Here is a 25,372-nt window from a genome sequence, read left to right on the forward strand (position 1 = left end):
GCAGAGATGTGTGGCCGGCACCAATTATCAAACGAAGACAAAGGAGTTAGAGATTTATGGTATTAAAGTAGGGTATGCTTTATCAAAACAAAAGCCACTAGGTAAGCATATTCAAATATTTTGGGACCAGTTCAGACTGCGGTTATTACAATTGGCCAAGCGCAGCAAACCAGTGTTTGCCACTGCTAATGCATTCCGTATTCGTAGCTTGTTTGAATCTCAAATTTATTCGAATTATCATAAGTAGCGGGGAAAGTCCGTCCTGCGGACGGAGTTCTTTCAGCACAAAATCGATTTCTGTACAGCTAAGACTACAAGTACATAACTTAAAATGTTTTCAACTAAATGGTAAAATGGTGGTCCCGCCCAAGAGAAGTTTTAAGCCTTAGAAGTGACGCCATCAAGTGACGTCATGCTTTAGAAATGACGTCATGCTTTAGAAATGACGTCATGGGCCACACTGTCACGGTGTTTAACAGTCCAGGAGAATCCGGGATCCTTTGCCGGGGTCGCTGTACTTCGTCCACTCATCTGCGAGGACAACTAAACATAAACGAGTGAAAATTCTATTTCATCAGGACTCAGGAGAGAAACATTCGGAGTTTAAAATATAAATCGGTGAAATAACTTAAATTCAAATGCTTATGCTTCACGTTACGAATGTATTTCACTGTTACCACATTAAACTTACATAGGCTTACTCACGATTCAATATCGTTCAACGAAACCATTGATGTGATACTGAAGACTCGAATTATTAGTCTCTATAAAAAATTCTGATTTAATAATCTTTTTTAAGTTTCATTGTTAACTGATGGCCATCGAATAAATAGAACTTACAAATTTTTCTCGGACACTTCTCATGGTAGAAGGTCGTCCAAGGGGACTTTGTGCCATCTGACTGGTCGGCCTACTGAGACCAGACATCTGAATTCTGGTCGGTGGTCTTTCTCCAACTTGTTTCTTCGGTTTGCTCAGAACTGATACTGATGGATAAAGTTGATGAGAATTGAGATGACAGATAAACGTAACCGGGATTGAGCACAGCAATAAATCAGGTTAGGAATGCATTTTCAAAAACGAACCAGGAGTCTGTGTGCCAATAGTAGGGGTCCTTGCTACGGGTGGGGGTTTGGGCACTTCTATTGGTGCTGGGTCTGGTATAAGTCTTTCTCCCGAATCTTCGATTGACTTGACTTGGTTCCACTTTCTCTGGTTAAAATGTATGGATTAATATCACTTCTACATTCTAACGCGTCAAACATGAGCTTGCCAGGACTGAAATTTTGCTGTTTGGATGAAATTTTTGTGCAGTGACCAATAAATGAGTTCGCTGTGGATGGCAAAAGACACGATGGCGGATGGAGATACTGAAAGTCAAAATGCCACAGAAATCATCTAGAAATGAAAAATCCTGAAAATGTACTACCGGTTGTCATTAATACATTTTCAAATATTACCTTTCCTGGACCTAAATTTCATTAATTAGTTAGTTCGCTATGGATGGCACAATCAACTATGTAGAACAATTCATGACTATCGACTAACCTCGTAGGAGACGGAGACTTTGTCCTCAGGCAAAACTGCAAGATGATTCTGATAAACAGAGCTTGGTTTGGCTAACAGTCCCTTTTCTTTCATGTCACGCAAAGCCTTCAATACCACTGTTCTTTCTGCCGAGAGTAGGTTAGGTTTAAAGCCTAAAGGTGCTTAAACGTTTTTTCAAAATGTCTAATATAAATTGAATTGGCGCGCGCAGCTGAATTTATGTCATAGTAGTTGATGAAAAAATATACTTTTTATGAACTTTTGACATGTGCGTGACGTGAATGCATATAATGATTCCTCAAAATGGAGACATTTTCTCAATTTCAGATTTCGACCAAAACAGCCTAAAACTGATCTATCTTACAAGTTATCAGTTCTAATATGACAGGAAAGTTTTTTGAACCGGTGAAAAAGGATGGTGAAGATAAAATAAGCCAAAAATTTAAATTCTGAAATTCATCGAAAAACATCGTTGGGAACCGGAATTCCAAGATAAGAATAAATTTTAACTGTCCTAATAGACCAGGGAGGGCATTTACAGTTGACACCCTGGTAGATCTGGAAGTATTTGGGGCCTTCAGGGAGGAAAATGGGCGGAAAAATGGGCCGAAAAGGAGCATTTTCGGGTGTTTTCAAATTTGAGATTTCAAAGCAAGATTTTCGGCTTTAGTTGGCTGGGACATGCCCAAATTGGTGTGGGTGAGTTGCATAGAGGTAGTACAAGTGTGATCCGTTGCAGAAATCCGGGTTCCCAAGATTCAAAATGACTTGAAAAGATTTTGTAAAAAATTGGAGACATTTTGGAATCCATGGGAATTTTTTGGAGACATCCATATTTCGCCCTAAAACGTCTCCAATGAGTTTGATTGGCACCCTGGTTGATCTGGAAGTACGTTACCAGTTATTTGGGGCCTTCAGGGGGGAAAATGGGCCGAAAAATGGGCCGAAAAGGGGCATTTTCAAGTGTTTTCAAATTTGAGATTTCAAAGCCAGATTTTCGGCTTTCGTTGGCTGGGACATGCCCAAATTGGTGTGGGTGAGTTGCATAGAGGTAGTACAAGTGTGATCCGTTGCAGAAATCCGGGTTCCCAAGATTCAAAATGAATTGAAAAGATTTTGTAAAAAATTGGAGACATTTTGGAATCCATGGGAATTTTTTGGAGACATCCATATTTCGCCCTAAAACGTCTCCAATGAGTTTGATTGGCACCCTGGTTGATCTGGAAGTACGTTACCAGTTATTTGGGGCCTTCAGGGGGGAAAATGGGCCGAAAAATTGGCCGAAAAGGGGCATTTTCGGGTGTTTTCAAATTTGAGATTTCAAAGCAAGATTTTCGGCTTTAGTTGGCTGGGACATGCCCAAATTGGTGTGGGTGAGTTGCATAGAGGTAGTACAAGTGTGATCCGTTGCAGAAATCCGGGTTCCCAAGATTCAAAATGACTTGAAAAGATTTTGTAAAAAATTGGAGACATTTTGGAATCCATGGGAATTTTTTGGAGACATCCATATTTCGCCCTAAACCGTCTCCAATGAGTTTGGTTAGCACCCTGGTTGATCTGGAAGTACGTTACCAGTTATTTGGGGCCTTCAGGGGCGAAAATGGGCCGAAAAATGGGCCGAAAAGGGGCATTTACGGGTGTTTTCAAATTTGAGATTTCAAAGCCAGATTTTCGGCTTTAGTTGGCTGGGACATGCCCAAATTGGTGTGGGTGAGTTGCATAGAGGTAGTATGTAAGTGTGATCCGTTGCAGAAATCCGGGTTCCCAAGATTCAAAATGACTTGAAAAGATTTTGTAAAAAATTGGAGACATTTTGGAATCCATGGGAATTTTTTGGAGACATCCATATTTCGCCCTAAAACGTCTCCAATGAGTTTGATTGGCACCCTGGTTGATCTGGAAGTACGTTACCAGTTATTTGGGGCCTTCAGGGGGGAAAATGGGCCGAAAAATGGGCCGAAAAGGGGAATTTTCGGGTGTTTTCAAATTTGAGATTTCAAAGCCAGATTTTCGGCTTTCGTTGGCTGGGACATGCCCAAATTGGTGTGGGTGAGTTGCATAGAGGTAGTACAAGTGTGATCCGTTGCAGAAATCCGGGTTCCCAAGATTCAAAATGACTTGAAAAGATTTTGTAAAAAATTGGAGACATTTTGGAATCCATGGGAATTTTTTGGAGACATCCATATTTCGCCCTAAAACGTCTCCAATGAGTTTGGTTAGCACCCTGGTTGATCTGGAAGTACGTTACCAGTTATTTGGGGCCTCCAGGGGCGAAAATGGGCCGAAAAATGGGCCGAAAAGGGGCATTTACGGGTGTTTTCAAATTTGAGATTTCAAAGCCAGATTTTCGGCTTTAGTTGGCTGGGACATGCCCAAATTGGTGTGGGTGAGTTGCATAGAGGTAGTACAAGTGTGATCCGTTGCAGAAATCCGGGTTCCCAAGATTCAAAATGACTTGAAAAGATTTTGTAAAAAATTGGAGACATTTTGGAATCCATGGGAATTTTTTGGAGACATCCATATTTCGCCCTAAAACGTCTCCAATGAGTTTGATTGGCACCCTGGTTGATCTGGAAGTACGTTACCAGTTATTTGGGGCCTTCAGGGGGGAAAATGGGCCGAAAAATGGGCCGAAAAGGGGAATTTTCGGGTGTTTTCAAATTTGAGATTTCAAAGCCAGATTTTCGGCTTTCGTTGGCTGGGACATGCCCAAATTGGTGTGGGTGAGTTGCATAGAGGTAGTACAAGTGTGATCCGTTGCAGAAATCCGGGTTCCCAAGATTCAAATGAATTGAAAAGATTTTGTAAAAAATTGGAGACATTTTGGAATCCATGGGAATTTTTTGGAGACATCCATATTTCGCCCTAAAACGTCTCCAATGAGTTTGGTTAGCACCCTGGTTGATCTGGAAGTACGTTACCAGTTATTTGGGGCCTTCAGGGGCGAAAATGGGCCGAAAAATGGGCCGAAAAGGGGCATTTACGGGTGTTTCAAATTTGAGATTTCAAAGCAAGATTTTCGGCTTCAGTTGGCTGGGACATGCCCAAATTGGTGTGGGTGAGTTGCATAGAGGTAGTACAAGTGTGATCCGTTGCAGAAATCCGGGTTCCCAAGATTCAAAATGACTTGAAAAGATTTTGTAAAAAATTGGAGACATTTTGGAATCCATGGGAATTTTTTGGAGACATCCATATTTCGCCCTAAAACGTCTCCAATGAGTTTGATTGGCACCCTGGTTGATCTGGAAGTACGTTACCAGTTATTTGGGGCCTTCAGGGGGGAAAATGGGCCGAAAAATGGGCCGAAAAGGGGCATTTTCAAGTGTTTTCAAATTTGAGATTTCAAAGCCAGATTTTCGGCTTTTGTTGGCTGGGACATGCCCAAATTGGTGTGGGTGAGTTGCATAGAGGTAGTACAAGTGTGATCCGTTGCAGAAATCCGGGTTCCCAAGATTCAAAATGAATTGAAAAGATTTTGTAAAAAATTGGAGACATTTTGGAATCCATGGGAATTTTTTGGAGACATCCATATTTCGCCCTAAAACGTCTCCAATGAGTTTGATTGGCACCCTGGTTGATCTGGAAGTACGTTACCAGTTATTTGGGGCCTTCAGGGGGGAAAATGGGCCGAAAAATGGGCCGAAAAGGGGCATTTTCAAGTGTTTTCAAATTTGAGATTTCAAAGCCAGATTTTCGGCTTTTGTTGGCTGGGACATGCCCAAATTGGTGTGGGTGAGTTGCATAGAGGTAGTACAAGTGTGATCCGTTGCAGAAATCCGGGTTCCCAAGATTCAAAATGAATTGAAAAGATTTTGTAAAAAATTGGAGACATTTTGGAATCCATGGGAATTTTTTGGAGACATCCATATTTCGCCCTAAAACGTCTCCAATGAGTTTGGTTAGCACCCTGGTTGATCTGGAAGTACGTTACCAGTTATTTGGGGCCTTCAGGGGCGAAAATGGGCCGAAAAATGGGCCGAAAAGGGGGCATTTACGGGTGTTTTCAAATTTGAGATTTCAAAGCCAGATTTTCGGCTTCAGTTGGCTGGGACATGCCCAAATTGGTGTGGGTGAGTTGCATAGAGGTAGTACAAGTGTGATCCGTTGCAGAAATCCGGGTTCCCAAGATTCAAAATGACTTGAAAAGATTTTGTAAAAAATTGGAGACATTTTGGAATCCATGGGAATTTTTTGGAGACATCCATATTTCGCCCTAAAACGTCTCCAATGAGTTTGATTGGCACCCTGGTTGATCTGGAAGTACGTTACCAGTTATTTGGGGCCTTCAGGGGGGAAAATGGGCCGAAAAATGGGCCGAAAAGGGGCATTTTCAAGTGTTTTCAAATTTGAGATTTCAAAGCCAGATTTTCGGCTTTTGTTGGCTGGGACATGCCCAAATTGGTGTGGGTGAGTTGCATAGAGGTAGTACAAGTGTGATCCGTTGCAGAAATCCGGGTTCCCAAGATTCAAAATGAATTGAAAAGATTTTGTAAAAAATTGGAGACATTTTGGAATCCATGGGAATTTTTTGGAGACATCCATATTTCGCCCTAAAACGTCTCCAATGAGTTTGATTGGCACCCTGGTTGATCTGGAAGTACGTTACCAGTTATTTGGGGCCTTCAGGGGGGAAAATGGGCCGAAAAATGGGCCGAAAAGGGGCATTTTCAAGTGTTTTCAAATTTGAGATTTCAAAGCCAGATTTTCGGCTTTTGTTGGCTGGGACATGCCCAAATTGGTGTGGGTGAGTTGCATAGAGGTAGTACAAGTGTGATCCGTTGCAGGAAATCCGGGTTCCCAAGATTCAAAATGAATTGAAAAGATTTTGTAAAAAATTGGAGACATTTTGGAATCCATGGGAATTTTTTGGAGACATCCATATTTCGCCCTAAAACGTCTCCAATGAGTTTGGTTAGCACCCTGGTTGATCTGGAAGTACGTTACCAGTTATTTGGGGCCTTCAGGGGCGAAAATGGGCCGAAAAATGGGCCGAAAAGGGGCATTTACGGGTGTTTTCAAATTTGAGATTTCAAAGCAAGATTTTCGGCTTCAGTTGGCTGGGACATGCCCAAATTGGTGTGGGTGAGTTGCATAGAGGTAGTACAAGTGTGATCCGTTGCAGAAATCCGGGTTCCCAAGATTCAAAATGACTTGAAAAGATTTTGTAAAAAATTGGAGACATTTTGGAATCCATGGGAATTTTTTGGAGACATCCATATTTCGCCCTAAAACGTCTCCAATGAGTTTGATTGGCACCCTGGTTGATCTGGAAGTACGTTACCAGTTATTTGGGGCCTTCAGGGGGGAAAATGGGCCGAAAAATGGGCCGAAAAGGGGCATTTTCAAGTGTTTTCAAATTCGAGATTTCAAAGCCAGATTTTCGGCTTTTGTTGGCTGGGACATGCCCAAATTGGTGTGGGTGAGTTGCATAGAGGTAGTACAAGTGTGATCCGTTGCAGAAATCCGGGGTCCCAAGATTCAAAATGAATTGAAAAGATTTTGTAAAAAATTGGAGACATTTTGGAATCCATGGGAATTTTTTGGAGACATCCATATTTCGCCCTAAAACGTCTCCAATGAGTTTGATTGGCACCCTGGTTGATCTGGAAGTACGTTACCAGTTATTTGGGGCCTTCAGGGGGGAAAATGGGCCGAAAAATGGGCCGAAAAGGGGCATTTTCAAGTGTTTTCAAATTTGAGATTTCAAAGCCAGATTTTCGGCTTTTGTTGGCTGGGACATGCCCAAATTGGTGTGGGTGAGTTGCATAGAGGTAGTACAAGTGTGATCCGTTGCAGAAATCCGGGTTCCCAAGATTCAAAATGAATTGAAAAGATTTTGTAAAAAATTGGAGACATTTTGGAATCCATGGGAATTTTTTGGAGACATCCATATTTCGCCCTAAAACGTCTCCAATGAGTTTGATTGGCACCCTGGTTGATCTGGAAGTACGTTACCAGTTATTTGGGGCCTTCAGGGGGGAAAATGGGCCGAAAAATTGGCCGAAAAGGGGCATTTTCGGGTGTTTTCAAATTTGAGATTTCAAAGCAAGATTTTCGGCTTTAGTTGGCTGAAACATGCCCAAATTGGTGTGGGTGAGTTGCATAGAGGTAGTACAAGTGTGATCCGTTGCAGAAATCCGGGTTCCCAAGATTCAAAATGACTTGAAAAGATTTTGTAAAAAATTGGAGACATTTTGGAATCCATGGGAATTTTTGGAGACATCCATATTTCGCCCTAAAACGTCTCCAATGAGTTTGGTTAGCACCCTGGTTGATCTGGAAGTACGTTACCAGTTATTTGGGGCCTTCAGGGGCGAAAATGGGCCGAAAAATGGGCCGAAAAGGGGCATTTACGGGTGTTTTCAAATTTGAGATTTCAAAGCCAGATTTTCGGCTTTAGCTGGCTGGGACATGCCCAAATTGGTGTGGGTGAGTTGCATAGAGGTAGTACAAGTGTGATCCGTTGCAGAAATCCGGGTTCCCAAGATTCAAAATGAATTGAAAAGATTTTGTAAAAAATTGGAGACATTTTGGAATCCATGGGAATTTTTGGAGACATCCATATTTCGCCCTAAAACGTCTCCAATGAGTTTGGTTAGCACCCTGGTTGATCTGGAAGTACGTTACCAGTTATTTGGGGCCTTCAGGGGCGAAAATGGGCCGAAAAATGGGCCGAAAAGGGGCATTTAAAAATTCCCATGGATTCCAAAATGTCTCCAATTTTTTACAAAATCTTTTCAAGTCATTTTGAACCTTGGGAACCCGGATTTTTGCAACGGATCACACTTGTACTACCTCTATGCAACTCACCCACACCAATTTGGGCATGTCCCAGCCAACTAAGCCGAAAATCTGGCTTTGAAATCTAAAATTTGAAAACACCCGAAAATGCCCCTTTTCGGCCCATTTTTCGGCCCATTTTCGCCCCTGAAGGCCCCAAATAACTGGTAACGTACTTCCAGATCAACCAGGGTGCCAACCAAACTCATTGGAGACGTTTTAGGGCGAAATATGGATGTCTCCAAAAAATTCCCATGGATTCCAAAATGTCTCCAATTTTTTACAAAATCTTTTCAAGTCATTTTGAATCTTGGGAACCCGGATTTCTGCAACGGATCACACTTGTACTACCTCTATGCAACTCACCCACACCAATTTGGGCATGTCCCAGCCAACTAAAGCCGAAAATCTGGCTTTGAAATCTCAAATTTGAAAACACCCGAAAATGCCCCTTTTCGGCCCATTTTTCGGCCCATTTTCGCCCCTGAAGGCCCCAAATAACTGGTAACGTACTTCCAGATCAACCAGGGTGCCAACCAAACTCATTGGAGACGTTTTAGGGCGAAATATGGATGTCTCCAAAAAATTCCCATGGATTCCAAAATGTCTCCAATTTTTTACAAAATCTTTTCAAGTCATTTTGAATCTTGGGAACCCGGATTTCTGCAACGGATCACACTTGTACTACCTCTATGCAACTCACCCACACCAATTTGGGGCATGTCCCAGCCAACTAAAGCCTAAAATCTGGCTTTGAAATCTCAAATTTGAAAACACCCGAAAATGCCCCTTTTCGGCCCATTTTTCGGCCCATTTTCGCCCCTGAAGGCCCCAAATAACTGGTAACGTACTTCCAGATCAACCAGGGTGCCAACCAAACTCATTGGAGACGTTTTAGGGCGAAATATGGATGTCTCCAAAAAATTCCCATGGATTCCAAAATGTCTCCAATTTTTACAAAATCTTTTCAAGTCATTTAGAATCTTGGGAACCCGGATTTCTGCAACGGATCACACTTGTACTACCTCTATGCAACTCACCCACACCAATTTGGGCATGTCCCAGCCAACTAAAGCCGAAAATCTGGCTTTGAAATCTCAAATTTGAAAACACCCGAAAATGCCCCTTTTCGGCCCATTTTTCGGCCCATTTTCCCCCTGAAGGCCCCAAATAACTGGTAACGTACTTCCAGATCAACCAGGGTGCCAACCATTGGAGACGTTTTAGGGCGAAATATGGATGTCTCCAAAAAATTCCCATGGATTCCAAAATGTCTCCAATTTTTTACAAATCTTTTCAAGTCATTTTGAATCTTGGGAACCCGGATTTCTGCAACGGATCACACTTGTACTACCTCTATGCAACTCACCCACACCAATTTGGGCATGTCCCAGCCAACTAAAGCCGAAAATCTGGCTTTGAAATCTCAAATTTGAAAACACCCGAAAATTCCCCTTTTCGGCCCATTTTTCGGCCCATTTTCCCCCCTGAAGGCCCCAAATAACTGGTAACGTACTTCCAGATCAACCAGGGTGCCAACCATTGGAGACGTTTTAGGGCGAAATATGGATGTCTCCAAAAAATTCCCATGGATTCCAAAATGTCTCCAATTTTTTACAAAATTTTTTCAAGTCATTTTAAATCTTGGGAACCCGGATTTCTGCAACGGATCACACTTGTACTACCTCTATGCAACTCACCCACACCAATTTGGGCATGTCCCAGCCAACTAAAGCCGAAAATCTGGCTTTGAAATCTCAAATTTGAAAACACCCGAAAATGCCCCTTTTCGGCCCATTTTTCGGCCCATTTTCGCCCCTGAAGGCCCCAAATAACTGGTAACGTACTTCCAGATCAACCAGGGTGCCAACCAAACTCATTGGAGACGTTTTAGGGCGAAATATGGAAAACAAAATTTTGACATTTTTTTTTGGCAAATATGGTTCGCCACCCCCCGTTTTTTGTCTTCTTTTCGCATGTGAAAGGTCTTAGTTTGTTTGAGGGACAGACCAGAACTCAGTTCAAGCCATATACAGCTAATTTAGGTGCTTAAATATCAATAATACGTAATTCCCCTCTAATTCCCCTCCAATTCCCATGAAATTCCCATGGAGACAATGTCTCCAAAATGTCTCCAAATATGAGGAATCATAATATCACTATTAGGTTTTTAGGGTGGCCCTATTATTAGGAAAGTGTGAAATTTCTGAAAACTTTCACAAGCCTGTTTTTGACAGTTTTTAACAGTTATAATATCTCTATATTATAAGTACCTAACCTGCGCCTTTTATCACGCACAGGTTCGAAGGTTCAACTACGATGCCCTTTAATGATCTTCTATTCTAATTACCAAGAAACTTAATAGTCAATTATCTTGTTTCTTAGACTGTCCTCCGAGAGCACAATAATTCGACATACTCAGAATAGTTGCAATAGTTTCCTCGCCGGGAAATCATCACGACGATCAAATTTTGAATAGTTGACACTTTTTAGCATACTAGTTGGTACTTCTACTAGTTGGTACTACTACTAGTTGGTACTACTACAACAGCTGTTGAGCTGTACTGTCATAAATTCATTAATCGAAGATATGATTCTCGACTGCTATGCCTGCTGCATGATTCGCGATATGGTCTGTTAATTTGGTCTGATGCAGCTGGCTAGAGAAAACATGATTCCAAAAATTATTACATTTATTTTATAATTTCACTTTTACGAGCAAACCAAACGATTACCGCCAAAGAAATACCAAAAAATATCACAAGAAAATACAAGCTTATAGAAGTATAGACAGTAGAAACTATAAATCAATATTAAACTCCGTACCTTCATCAGTTGCCTGTTCTATCCACGCCTGGACAGTTTGCAACGAATTCGTTTGTAAAATACTGCAGAGTATATCGAGAGCCTGAAAGAGCAACCTGGTGAACGACAAAACTCGAGGATTCCAGATCATTTGTCGAGTTAATTACTATAAGTTATCACGTGTTAATAAAAAGAGATGGCTCTAATGATAAAGATTAGAGTAATCTGGTCGATAGCGATAATCGCTGATAAGTTGGTCCTTATATGGGGGAAGGGGGGGGGGGGGGGCAGGTGCAATGACACGTGACAAATCTCCAGAATTAACAAATCAATAATGGGTTTTGAAGAAAATAAGACGTGGATTATTTCTTGGATTAGCATTTTGTATGCGATGGTTAGCAATAGCTTCTTTGAATTGTATAGCTCATAGCCTTCATTAATTCCTTCAGTTGGTGATAAAACAATCAATGAATCTTGTATTTTGATCGTACCAGACAAAAACGTGATCTCTGATAAGTGGCCAGCTTGGCCACGTTACTTCGAGCCGACTTTTGCGAGTTGTGTTCAGATCACGAAGACAAGAGATGAGGGAGATGATATCTCATGTACAAGGTGCACCTCCCTCTCTCTCTCTCTGCATCGTTATGTGTTGTATTCTACACCTCGGAGTGCATTAATGAAACACATATGCATGATACAACGACCATGTGACTCAGGCTGCTGCAAGAGGATGTTGTGTAATGTTCACTGATTGGTGGTTTGTGTCATGTGGGTGGAATGAAGTTATGTGATCGGTGGTCGTCATGGTTACGACAGCGAGATTCCTGGGAATTCACCGTCCACGTTTTGAGAGTATAATATCATGTGTACTTTCTATGTTTTAGAAATTATGGTATTTGGTAAGACATTTTAAGATCTTTATAACGGAGTAGTCTCTATTCTACTCTACAACTGCAACTCCTGGGCTGCACCACTAGCTTCGTTGAATGAACTTGATATTGCTCATCGCAAACACCTCCGAAGAATCCTCAACATCAGATGGCCTACTGGGGTTATTTCTAATGAGGCACTCTATGCTCGTTGTTATGTCACTCCCTTGTCTGTGAGAGTCTCTAAGTTTCGATGGAGAATGTTAGGACATATCTTAAGAGGACAGGAAGACTCACCAGCATACACCTCTATGTTATTTGCTATAAATTCTGATATTTTTTATGGAAGGGAGACGGGGTAGACCATGTTTAAACTTATTAGATGTTATTAGAAAAGACTTGACTAGTAGAAATCTTGATATTAAACTTAAGAATTTGACTGATTTCGAAGACCTTAGATTTTTAGCTTTAATAGATAGGGAGGAGTGGAAGAAGTTAGAAGATGGTTGATGTTTTTTGTTTTCTTTTTTATGCGTTTTGATATCTATAAGGTGCCTAGGATGCTCTTTTAAAGAGATATTTCGTACTTTGAAAGATTTACTACTATAACGGGAGTAGAGATTTGGATATATCATCACGAAATTCTTGATAAGTTATGTAGGCTTAATTTAACTGTTAAGTTTAAGTGTAAATTCTATAAGAATTTTATTCGTTTATTAATCTTTAGAGGATTTACCCTAGAAACATCGAATATTACTTACGTATATTACATAACTCATACGTCGTCATGGTTTCGTTTACAATACATGTTTGATCGCTAATAAGCAACTAATGTACCACAATAACAGGCTGTAACAATGTCTCACAACCCCGCACAAACTAAAATGCATTGCTTGTTAAAGTTGAATGACCGATCACTGTAATAACAGGACTTTACCGTCACCATGGTGACTTTACCGGCACCATGGTGACCAACTACAAAACATATTACAGGGCCACTCGTCACACTCACATATTCAATCTGTAATGTCATTTACTGACACAGTTCCATTTTACTTTTCATATCACTACCTGGTATTGGGTTTTATCAATAAGGAGTATTTGGAAACAAGTGGTTAATGGTGACAGTAATTTAAGTCTATAATAATAATATGATATAAATTTGGTGGAACAGCACAATTCAAAATATGAATTCCTAACCTAATCGGTTAAACCACCTATCATTAAGGTCATGATATATTTGTAGAATCGCAATCGGGCGATTAAATTAGAATCAAAGATTTTACAAAGTTGCTAACACTCCAACTTATCACGTCATAAAATAAGATGAAGTGTTAAGCACTGGTATTATAGATATACTGATAACTCGTGTTCACCAGCTTGTAGGTCTATAATGAAGATTTAACCACTTGATAAAAGTCAAGATATAAGATATTGAGCCCAAGAACCCCAGGTCATTCATCTCCTGATCATCATCTTCAAATTAGTCCATTATTATTCCCTTATATTAGTCCTTCATCTCCACGAGACTCAGATCAAAGAACCCTTGGCTACTACTTAGATTCTTCAAGAAACGTCCCGTAGTAGACGATTGCCTTTGAAGGCATGCGCCATTTTGCATTTGTCGACATAAAACAGACTGTTATATTACATTAATACACTTTATCTATGACAGCTTTATTAACATGAACATTGACATCAGTTAATACTTACATGTCGGTATTATTAAATAAAGATCCTTACAGCAATTTCGATTGGGCAGTTGTTTACTGTGATTGATTGGGAACTGGGTTTTACTACTCCAGTTAATGTTTTACTAAAATAGATATTGAACAGCAATTTAATAAGATAAAAATCGTACCAGCGTACTTGAAAATCTGTATGATTCCTGAAATTAAAAGTAGCTATGACCATTAAGAGTTAAATATATTGTTTATATTCCCCATCATGGACTAGTGGCTAAACAAAACTGCGTCGGAAATTAAAGCTCAGCTAAAGCCTGAAGACTATTCAGTCTTGTTTAGAAAATAACTACAGCTACCAATATGTCCCTCACAAACATGGTCCAAAACATATCAAAACAGCACACGAAACACACACTCAAAAAAAGGTTGTCATCCGTTGCTCTCATCGGCACAATAAATTTGCCCCGTTCTTTATGTAAAACTTTTTGTCGGTTCTGCAAGTGCCCGCTTCTTCATGTCCTGTACCAGATCTTTCCGGAGCTTCCTCTGTTCGACAGACCGATCAGGGCTCAAGAAAACTGTCTTAAACTTCTCACTCTGCCGCAGGTTCCTGCATTCCTCAGAATCTGATCAACGATGAGCGGAGTTTGAGGTAATAACTTTAACTGGTCGCGTTGAGTCAACCGTTTTCTTTTTTCCTATTCTCTGAGCCTCTACTTTTGGCTTTATGCAAAGTTTCCAGAAACTTTCACACTGACTTAGATTCAGCTTCTCTTCCTTTTTTCCCGCAGGGAAGACTCGAAGATAAGAAGTTCCTGCTGCGGTCCCTCCTCTGCAACCAATAGTCTTGACTACAACGTCAGCAATGCTTCGCGCTGGCTGATTACTGGAGACTGTGCTGGGAAAACGTTGAACGATAGAGCTGTAAGATTGGAACGCTCCGCTTTCACTGAATCAGCACTGAACTTGGACACAGTTTCTTCATCGCTTCCAAGTTTCTCAGTCTTGCAAGCTGATTGCTCGGCCTGAACACGATAACCTCTCTTGCTTCTCATTAACTGACCCGAAGTCTGGGCAACAACATTCTTATAAACGCTTCAACGGTCTCCATAAATAGTACGATACTCAAAAGATCGAGCCACACACATCGACAATCTCCGGCTTATTCAGTCTGTATGAAGTTCTTAGCGTCCGCAATGTCCTTTAACTTTCCGTACGGCTTGCCAAATTTCTTCAGAGTCTCTTTGCTCCAGGTGAACATCTCATTCCACATGTAATTGATACTTTCCAAGTCCAAATCTGCCATCGTAAAGATCAGCACTACAAGCTAGCAGTCGCAGTAGCGGTGCAATTATCAAGAGATAAGCAGTGCGATAACGAGAGCTAACAAATTTAAAACGGCAGTGAGAGTGTATTGACGGCAGTGAGAGTGTAATCTTAGAGATATGGATGAGTGACATTTCTTCATAATATTATATGCTCGTAATAATAGGACCACCTGTTTTAGTTGATCGTGATCATTCTATAAGTTATTAATTTTACGGCACCCGCACTTGACGAAACATAATTTTTTGTTTTTTGTTAATCTTTCGTTGTAGTGTATTTACCAATTTAAAAATATTAGCGTCCAACCAAGACATAACCGTCTTTGTTTTCCGAACATTTTAACACGAAGGAATTTTTTGGTTGCATCGATTTAAAAAGTTATAACGACTTTCAAAAACGTGTATGGGTAGTGGGTACTGTATCTTACTATCTAAGTATGAATTATACAAACAAAAATATTTGTGTTAAATAATATCGGCCTTTTAATGGAACCTACGTTGGAATACGTTTTACCTGACGTTTCTGCTGCATAGACAGTTTATATTTGCAAATATAAACTGTCTATGCAGCAGAAACGTCAGGTAAAACGTATTCCAACGTAGGTTCCAATTAAAAGGCCGATATTATTTAACAGAACAGTAAGCAAATATTAGTATGTTACATGACCTTTAAATTCATGTTTTCAAACTTAGTGAATAATCGAATTCTTAATTGGTGTACATCAGAAATGACAAATAGCTCTTCACATTACTAAATTGGCTTTAGAACAATTGAACAGAAGCTTTTAGAACTGGAACTTTCCTTTAGATTGGAAATTTCTCTGGTACAATGAGACTAGACTAAAATTTGATGAAATTAAGGAACCTTTACAATATAAAGGCCAAGGTTCCTTAATTTGTTATTATGAACCTCTCCACTTATTAACTTCTTGGTGATTTCTTGGAAATTCACTGGTGCAATGAGACTAGACTAAGCTTGATGAAATTTAAGGACCTTTATATTAACTTCCTTGGCCGATGATCATTTCTCCCCATTTGAGGCTTCACCCCTACTTCTACTAGTTTGCTAGTATTGGGTCATACATTTTGAAGATGGATGGTTTAATGGTCATGACTCAATTATCAGACCCTGCTCTCAGCAATTCTCGCTACCATTATTGTTCAGCAACATTGTGTCAAAATCTACAACGTCAACATCATATTATTAATTAAATCGTACTCGTAGCTTGAACACTTAAAATCATAAAAGTAACCCTATTTTAAAGCAATGATAAGGTGGCTCAAGGGTCTAACAGACGATCAAGAAGAGGCAGTGAACCTTTTCATGATCATTCATTTTCTAACTGGTTTTAATAATCGCAGACCATTCGCAACCCACTCATTTAGCTTTCTACAGGTAATCATACCTTTACCTTGTAACAAATAATAACATTTGATTTCGATAAGGTCATTGAAAATCGTTTTTTAATGTATGTTGCATAACCTCTTTTCCTACAGACAAGAGACGATAAGATAGACTCAGCCGAAAGCTATTCATCCTAATAGCGACCTCTGACCTGCTTACCCAACAGTTACCCAGCCCTTCACATCCTCTACTTCTGCATTGCCCCTAACATTGACTTCAGCATCATAACAGACTTCAGCAGCCAAAGTGTGGACCCAACGTTCAAACACTACGCTATAACCAGTCTTTTCATCTGCAGTTTTGGGTGCTTGTCTCAGGTGACTACGGTCGTTTTGGCTATAGTTACGGATGATATCTGTTTTACAGGCCTTTCTTTAACTGAGATATCCCCAGTGGATACCGTTGGTGTACGTATCCGTGTTTAGTGCACTTATGTTCATGAACGAGATAAGTTTTGCTGCGTTTCATTACCTTGGAATGAATGATTCAGTTAAACATGCGATTGAGTTACTGTTGAGTTTTGCTTTTGCCTTAATATTACCCATTTCGTTTTGGTATACTAGCATCCTTGCGACTGTGTTTATAAGATTATTTTACAAACGGCCAGCCCGGTAAAGTGACTCAAGTTGTTTCATGTACGCAGCTGCTGGATAATATTCCTAATGAACGTTCCTTATATCTTCTCAATATTAACTACGCCCTTTGCAAAACACATTTTCAGAAATACGGGTATTTTTATTTAGTTTACGTAGCGGTCCCTTGTTTAACGTCGATGTTTAACCCGTGTGTGATTGTGTTGTTGGACACAGACCTCAAACAGTATATTAGGGCCTTGCTGGCAAAGCATGTGTAAATCCTCTAACAGAAATGAAACTATACAAGAATCACAGTCACTGTGAGGGAAATAGTCGCGGAAACTTTCATTTTGAATCCTTTATTGGGCCAATGGCAGAATTTGCGTAATTCATTTAATGATTTTATGATGACTATATCCAATAAAATATTCCATTTGACACATTTTTTAACTGTTATAATATAGAGTTTTACATTAATTTAATTTCAGTTAAAATATGTGTGTTATTATGTGTGTTTAATAGCTAAAATTCCGTCTACAATGGTTACGACGTCTCATCATAACGACAATAATTATGGTCAGCACATATTTAAAATCTTTGAAACAGCTCTTTAAAATAAAAATATGGGAAACTAAATAATAATAAATCAGCTCATATTATATTTCTCAAACATTAAACCTACAGTTTCCTGGAGCAGGGCCACTTAGTTGAATTCCGTCAATTGAAGCTCCGAAAGTAAATTTTTTTTCAATAATCTCAGGCGAGATGGATGACACGTTTCGTCAATGCTCGCCGACGTAAATAGAGAAATAGGTACAGTATTGTAGAATGAATCATTGCGTGGGGCACCATATGGGCGTCCTGATTTAACTCATACACAGTCAGAGATCTATAAATATTTGGCATAAGTCCACTGTCCAAATAATGGCGAACACCAAAATCTGTTTAAACATATCTTTATAACTTTTCAAAGGGGATTTTGTAATTCAAGTCCTCCCCGAGGTACCCTAGCTTGTGATAAGTTTTTTCCGGGTGAGCTTGAGTAACCAGAAAATCTCAATATGACGCACCTGGCACAAGCTCTATTACGATTCACGTGACTAAATCTCGGGTGACATTGGACAGTCTGTTCCCTGATTTCCCTTCCTGAAATACTGGCGGTGCCAGTTCTATACAATCTGACTGCCTCTCTAAAAATGAATATTGGTAAGCTCTGCAGTTTCTAGTATAATCTCTAGCAGATGGCACGTTTTTTTTTAACATCTCAATTTTTAACTATACCTTATTAAATGTGAATTAAATTATAACATAGAGATTTGTTGTTTACTATCACGATAGTTGGACCGTTCACTTTAGTCAACTCAATATCACCTTAGAACCATGATACGGTGGCTAACTGCAATAACAGCGGATCAAGAGGGAGGCGGTTAACCTTTTCATGACAATACTCCTGATAACTGGATTTATTGTGTCTACCATCCTTAACCCGTTCATCATTGCTTTCTATCGGTCTAGTATGTAACGTCAATAAAATTTAAATTTAAAATTAGTTCACACTTGCCCTCTCCTCCGGTCCTTCCTTCAAGTATCGCACCAACCTACCGTTTGCTAAAAAACAAATCGTATATAATTTCCTCATCCCTTAGACAGGCAGAAAAGGAGAAGCTGAGTAGCAAGCTTTTCATCCATGATAGCGACCTCTGACCTGCTTACCAACAGTTACCCCGTCCTTCACATCCTCTACTTCTGCATTGCCCCTAACATCGACTTCAGCACCAACGTAGACTACAGCCAGAGTGTGGACCACCATTTCAAAACACTACGTCGTGCCGAGTCTCTTCATGTGCACCTTTGGCTGTTGTCTCAGGTTCTAACAGCCGTGTTGGCAATAGTTAGATGGTTTCCATTTACAAGCCGTTTTTATGGTTCCCAAACTGGGTCCCACTTGCTTATAAATCCGTTTTTGGTACACTTATGTTTACCAATGAGGTAGTTTATGGCTACTCTTCAGTTTTAGAAATTGATGATTCTTTAGTGAGTGTGATAAATGTGAAGTGTTGAATTTTGTTTAATTCTTAACATAACTCATTGTATTCTGGGTATAATTGCATTCTTTCTTGACAATGCTTAACATAATTTTGAAGAGAAGGATGCGAGATGCAAGAGTTCACAGTTGTTACATATATGTTTGATGAATGTCCCATATTTTATTCAGCTATTAACTACGCATTTTCCAAGACCCTTTTTGCAAAGTACGGTTATTTCTTCTTAGCATTTGTAGCAGTCTCTTCCTTTACAGCGATGTTAAATCCAATACTTATAGTTTTGCTTAACGCTGAGTTAAAAAAGTTTATAAAGTTGGTGATGTGTAAACAGAACAAAACGAAACCTGCTAGTACAGCTGTCAGGTTGAATAACGTGGCTGAATAACATGTATGCTCTCTTGGACAGAACATGGGCAACATCGACATACCTGCTGAACCGAACATACTGCCACGAGCAAGGCCTTATAATCTGACTATTGAAACATGGAATATAAGTGAAGCACTGATCACGTGTATTATAATTATAATTATTGATTATATTATACGCTTGGATTGTTAATTGGACTAGTAAATAGTAATATAAGTAATAGTTGATATTAAAAAGTTTGATTTTTTGAGTAATTTAATGTTGAACGTTATAATGACTAATGATCTAGAGTCACAATTTCAATGATTTTCAACTAATTTGCTTCAATTATCCATGTCTTAAACGATCATAGCTTAATCAGTTAGATGTAATAACACTCAAATTGTATTCATTATTCTTAAAGATTGTTTTATATCATAGATTTATAATATATTACTTGGCGCAATTATACAGTTATACTGTATGATAACTTATACAAAATCATTCATACAAAACCGTCTGATTAGCCTTTTACTATTATCTTATTCCAGCACCCCATGGCCATAATTCAGGAGGTTTAATTCCATCAAAAAGTTATTTAAACTTTAACTCCCCATTAACATTCTTTAGGTCTATTAAAGGTAAGAATCGATATCTGAGTATGATACTTGCCAACTGTTGTCCTAATATATTTTATCTCAGAATTACAACGTCCAGTAAAAGATCCTTCGTGGCTTCCTCACATTACTGCTTCATAGTCTTCGTCTCATTATCCTTGTTGCAACAGTAGAGAGAATAGAAAGACCAGAAGTGACCCGACTATTAGGTACTACCCATAAAAGTGGTTTTCTTATATTACGTCAGACTAAGTATCCCGTTTAGAACTTGGTGACTGCAACGGGCATCTTAAATAGTTGGTTTGAAAAATGTCCAGCCTCGGCCTAGGGTCCACGGGCAACACGTTATGCGCCATGAAAGGAAAATATTATGAATAATAAATAGTTATAATACTTGGAGCCTTGCAGACTTCATTATCATGGGTCCAGTACATCTGGGTCCCTGGACCTCCCATTCCAGCGCAAATATGGTATACTGGAAACAATTATACCTGGACAAAACACTGCGATAAGTCCAATTCGTGGGGTATTTTGTCACCTAACGCTGGCTTCTGGGGGAGGCAACGACCGCTGCGCACAAAAATTCACGGCATTTATTCTCAAACATCTCATTTTTAAGGGTCCTAGAACCAAAATTCGATTTAGGTTTATAACATTTGGCTAATAGTCTAGGGGTAGGATCTTGTGAACACCTGTAGTAATTTAAATAGATCTCGAGCAACCATTTGTTTAAAGTTGTTCATGTACCTAGAGTGGCTAAAACATATAATACTCTATTTTGTTAGATTCATTATATTCGTTGATCGTTATAAACATGATTATATACATGAACGGATATCAGTGCCCCTGGCGGATTTTTATCTGTCGGTCAGTCGCTTACTTTAGAATTAAAATTACAAAAACACAACTAGCTTAGGTTAGCTCTTTATACATTTTAAATATCCATCTATTCACTAATTCACTGGCCTCGAAGCGAAATAATGATAAATGTTAAGTATGATAAGTTTTAACATCGATTGTCATTTGCTGAGTTTTACATCACCAGATGTTTTTTGACAAGTCCAAGGAGCATTTACACTTTAGAATATCAGGTGGTGTTACTGTTATCTGAATGAAAATTTCTTTTTGTTATATATTGTGATTCAAGTGAGTAGCTAGTCGTCAAAATCATGATTAGTATTAGACAATGGTCAGATATTTCTACCCAAAGTTGATAATGAATTAATTCATTCGTGCTGCAAAATTTTATTATCGGAAACTTAGAAATAGAGCGTTATATTATAAAGCCATTCTTCGATTTTTATCGTTTTAGAACCATGATCCGTGGCTAACTGCAATAACAGCGGATCAAGATGAGGCGGTTAACCTTTTCATTGACAATACTCCTGATAACTGGATTTATTGTGTCTACCACCCTTAACCCGTTCATCATTGCTTCTATCGGTCTAGGTGAGTATACAGCTAGAATGGTTGCCTTCATTCTTTACTTAATTTCCAAAATCGATCTAAACTTTCATAAAAGGACAATTTATTTCCGCAATTCCTCAGACGTGTAGATAAAGAGAAGCTGAGTAGCAAGCTGTTCGTTCGGATAGCAACTTCTGATCTGATGACCAACAGCTACCCTGCCCTCCATATCCTCTACTTCTGCCTCGCTCCCAACATCGACTTTAGCACCCAAGTGGACTACAGCAAAACTGTTGATCGGAATTTCCAACATTATCAATAGGTCCGAGCCTGTTTATCTGTAACTTTGGATGCTTGTCCCAGGTTACCACATCCGTTTTGCGATTGTCAGGATGATATCTGTTTACAAGCCATTTCTTAGCATGGGGTTACCCAGGTGGATTCCGATGGCATACGTATAGGTATTTACGGTTCTCATGTTCGTTGCTGAAATGGCTTACGCTATTCTCCAATTCATGAGAATCGATAAAACGTTGGAGTATTTGATACATCTTCAAATGGACATTTGTCTGTACATGAATATGTCTCATTGTGTTTCTTGGCATACTTGCATCTCTCTTCACGACGTTTTATTATATCATCTTAAGAGGAGGGTGCAGGATGCAGGGTACGCAGGTTGTTATATAATAAGTTTAATGAACCCTGCCTTATTTTATCTCATTGGTCAATTACGCACTTTCAAAAACGCTTTTAAAACAGTATGGTTTTATCTGTTAGCATATATAGCAGTTTTTAGCTTCACGTCCATGGTAAATCATTAGTAATTGTCTTACTTACTCGGATTTAAAGATGTTTATGATGTCTTTCTTAAAAAAAGAGAGCCAAGTGAGCCTCACCAGCAGTGATGTCAAGTGAACAAGGCAGCTGTTGGACTAAGTAGTGTGATTTAAATCTGTGTGATTTAAGTCTGATCTTTATCAGTTCGCTTAATAGATTTAATATGTATTTATTCATTCAAATGATAGATACGTGGACCGTTTTTGATCTTTAACGTTAAGGATTGTACTGATTAATTAATTTCTCGCAGGTCGACAGCACAATATTTTCATAAACTATGATGAATATAATAGAAATAATAATAATAATAAATTTGGTAGCTTAAACACAAACTCTAAGCCCAGTGGATAAAACCACAAAACTTTTGCTCTATTGTGTGAAACATAGATACTAGATCAAGATAACTATCAAGGGTGATGCATAGGACTAAAAAGTTTTGGAACGAAGATGACATGCTTGTGAAGCGAGCTAACAGTCTAAATGCTAATAGTTCAAAAAGATCAGACATTAGGTTGCATCCTAAACAGTTTAAGCAACATAACATAAAGTTATTATATGTCAATTAATCGCTCATGCCATAACTTTTCTTAACAGGTGAGTTTTTAATAATGTTTTGAACAGATCAACATCGGAACAAGTCTTAATTCAATTGGTAGTTGGTTCCAGATTTTCGGAGCAACAGTCTGAAACGCTCTTGGGTTGTGATCTTGTAGATCCGACGGGTAGGTGTAAGGAGGAAGTTCTTCTGCTACTCGAACTAACAAATGTTACTAGATCACACAGATATGCAGGAGCAACACCATTGACTGCTTTGAAAATCAGTAAGCATAACTTAAACTCAATCCTCTCCTTCACCTTGAGCCAATGAAGGGATTTGAGCTTCTCCTCGACTGAGTCTCTCTTCTTTAATCCAAAAACCAGACGGCATGCTCGGTTCTGAATGTTCTTGCAGCTGCGTAATTGAGGCTTGACTACAGCCATAGTAAAGTGCATTGCAGTAGTCAAGCGATGAGATTACAATTGCTTGAGTCAGTGTTCCCATCTGTTTGGTTGTGAGGAATGTTTTTCATCTTAGCAAGGTCTCTTAGTTTCAGAAAACAGGATGTTTTTAAGTTGCTTGATTTGCTCACCAAAGTTTAGTTGAGAGTCGAGACGAAATCCGAGGTTCTTTGCAACAGGTGACAGCCTGACACACGTCTCAGAGTTAACAAACACGCCCCCTATAGACAGCTGCTGGAGGACAAGCGGTGTCCCAAAGACAAGAATCTCAGTTTTTCCTGCATTGAGCTGTAGATAATGTTTTTTCATCCAGTCATTAATTTCTTGGAAACATTTGGGAACATCGTTGATAAGGACGGTGGGCTCCTCGTTTGGGCTTGAAACTTTTATACAGCTGATGATCGTCGGCGTAACCCTGGATGAGAAGTTCAAATCATGTGCTGCTGAGTACAAAGAGCGAATGTAGATGTTGAACAGGACCGGACCCAGCACAGAGCCCTGTGGGACTCCAAACTTAATCACTATCTCATAAGATTCCTCATTTCCAACTTTAAATCGTTTGACATCTACCTGTGAGGAAGCTGCTGAACCAATTTCCAAGCTGTCCCTGTTATTCCCAACTCATTTCTGAGGATGTTCAGTAGTTTGCAGTGGTCAACTGTATCAAAAGCTGCGCTGAGATCTAGGAGAAGAACAACAGTTGCCTTGCTTTCTGTAGATGCAATGAGTAGATCGTTAACAACTCTCACAAGCAGAGTCTCGGTGCTGTGTTTTGATTTGTATCCAGACTGCTGTGGGATGTTCCAGGTTGTTGTTTTCTAGATGTTCATTGTAGACGCCTGAGCACTACTCTTTCTATCAACTTGCCCACAAAACTAAGGTTAGATATTGGTCTGTAATTCTTGAGAATTATCACTATCTAATCCCTGGCCCTTGATCAGGGGTGTGATATGAGCTAGTTTAGCGCCATCAATACTGCCAGAAGATAATGAAGCATTTACTATGTCAACTAAGACGGGTAGTAGAACCTCAAGGTTTTCTTTAAAGATGTTTGCAGGTAGAGGGTCAATTGAAGAAGACTTGATCTCAGATGCCTTGATTATCTCCTCTAGTTCTTCTAGAGTAGTTGGAGAGAACTCAGCTAGTTTTTCTCCGCAGTAAGAGGGCGTTTTATCGTCAGACTCCACATGATCAAAGTTATTTCGTATTGCCTTTATTTTCTCCTGAAATATACGTTAAAGTTTTCGACTGTGTCCTTGAGAGACTCCGACGAAGGCAACACAATGCTTTTATCCCGATCAAGAAAGGTGTCCACAAATCTAAAAAGACTCTTAGAAGAATAGAATGCTTTATGAATTCGACTTTGAAAAACTCATGTTTCTTCCTGTCTGAGAGTTCTGTGCACTGCTCTCTGATTGATTCATAGTGTTTCTTGTCAGTTAAAGATCCGGAAATTTTCCACTTTGTCTCGGCTTTTCTTCTTTGGCTTCTAAGTGCTTTATATTCACCATCGAACCAAGGGGCAGACTTACGTTCTTTGATTTCCTTTGTGAGGAGAGGAGCATGGTTATTCAGCACAGTTAGGCACTTAGAGTTGTATAGGCTGATGCGGCTTTCAAATGACGGCATTTCAGCTTGTGATAGACCCTCAGGATCCATTACAGTAACCAATTCCTCAGCAAGATTATCCGCAAAACATTTTTGTCAATTTCTTTGACATTTCTGAATGTGATAACTTTTTTTCTTGTTGAGATTGCTTGCAACTGTTTTTGTGAGGCTAAAAGTACCGGGAAATGGTCACAGTTTGGGAACATTTCCGAGGTGTGCGAGTCTACTGTGACACTCTTTGGATTGACTATCTGATGGAGGAGATTACAACATCCAGAATATGTCCTTTGTTGTGAGTTGGATCTCTCACGTATTGATGCAGTCCATAGCTGGCTAATACTTCAGTCAGTTTGGCCGTGTTTCTTGATTTATGATCATCCAAATGAATATTAAGATCACCACAGATTAAAAACTTCTTGTATTTCATGAATATGTTCCCAATAAACTCATCCAAATCTTCAAAAAATACATCAGTCAATGACCCTGGTCGGTAAACACAAGCACAGAGGACAGTATCACCC

The 25,372-nt window shown here is 39.4% G+C and overlaps 1 protein-coding gene across 9 annotated transcripts in view; it reads right to left on the minus strand.

Annotated features, from left to right (window-relative positions):
* Positions 1 to 294: 294 nt before the first annotated feature.
* The window catches only part of LOC134822531 (uncharacterized protein C4orf17 homolog), a 38,304-nt gene continuing 13,226 nt past the window's right edge, over positions 295 to 25,372 (minus strand). For 3 of the 9 annotated variants that reach the window (XM_063833638.1, XM_063833636.1, XM_063833633.1), the window contains 6 exons: positions 11,155 to 11,236; positions 1,549 to 1,673; positions 1,086 to 1,212; positions 841 to 986; positions 706 to 741; positions 295 to 531 (listed from right to left, as the gene is read on the minus strand). In XM_063833638.1, the coding sequence (XP_063689708.1) occupies positions 709 to 741; positions 841 to 986; positions 1,086 to 1,212; positions 1,549 to 1,673; positions 11,155 to 11,236 (513 nt within the window). In that variant the 3' untranslated portion in view covers positions 295 to 531; positions 706 to 708. Of the gene's footprint in view, positions 544 to 691; positions 742 to 840; positions 987 to 1,085; positions 1,213 to 1,548; positions 1,674 to 11,154; positions 11,237 to 25,372 lie in introns of all 9 variants that reach the window. The other 6 variants (XM_063833635.1, XM_063833632.1, XM_063833639.1 and 3 more) reach the window with 4 other exon arrangements.

Source organism: Bolinopsis microptera, chromosome 11, assembly GCF_026151205.1.
Source record: "Bolinopsis microptera isolate Bmic1 chromosome 11, MBARI_Bmic_1.0, whole genome shotgun sequence".
NCBI lineage: Eukaryota > Metazoa > Ctenophora > Tentaculata > Lobata > Bolinopsidae > Bolinopsis > Bolinopsis microptera.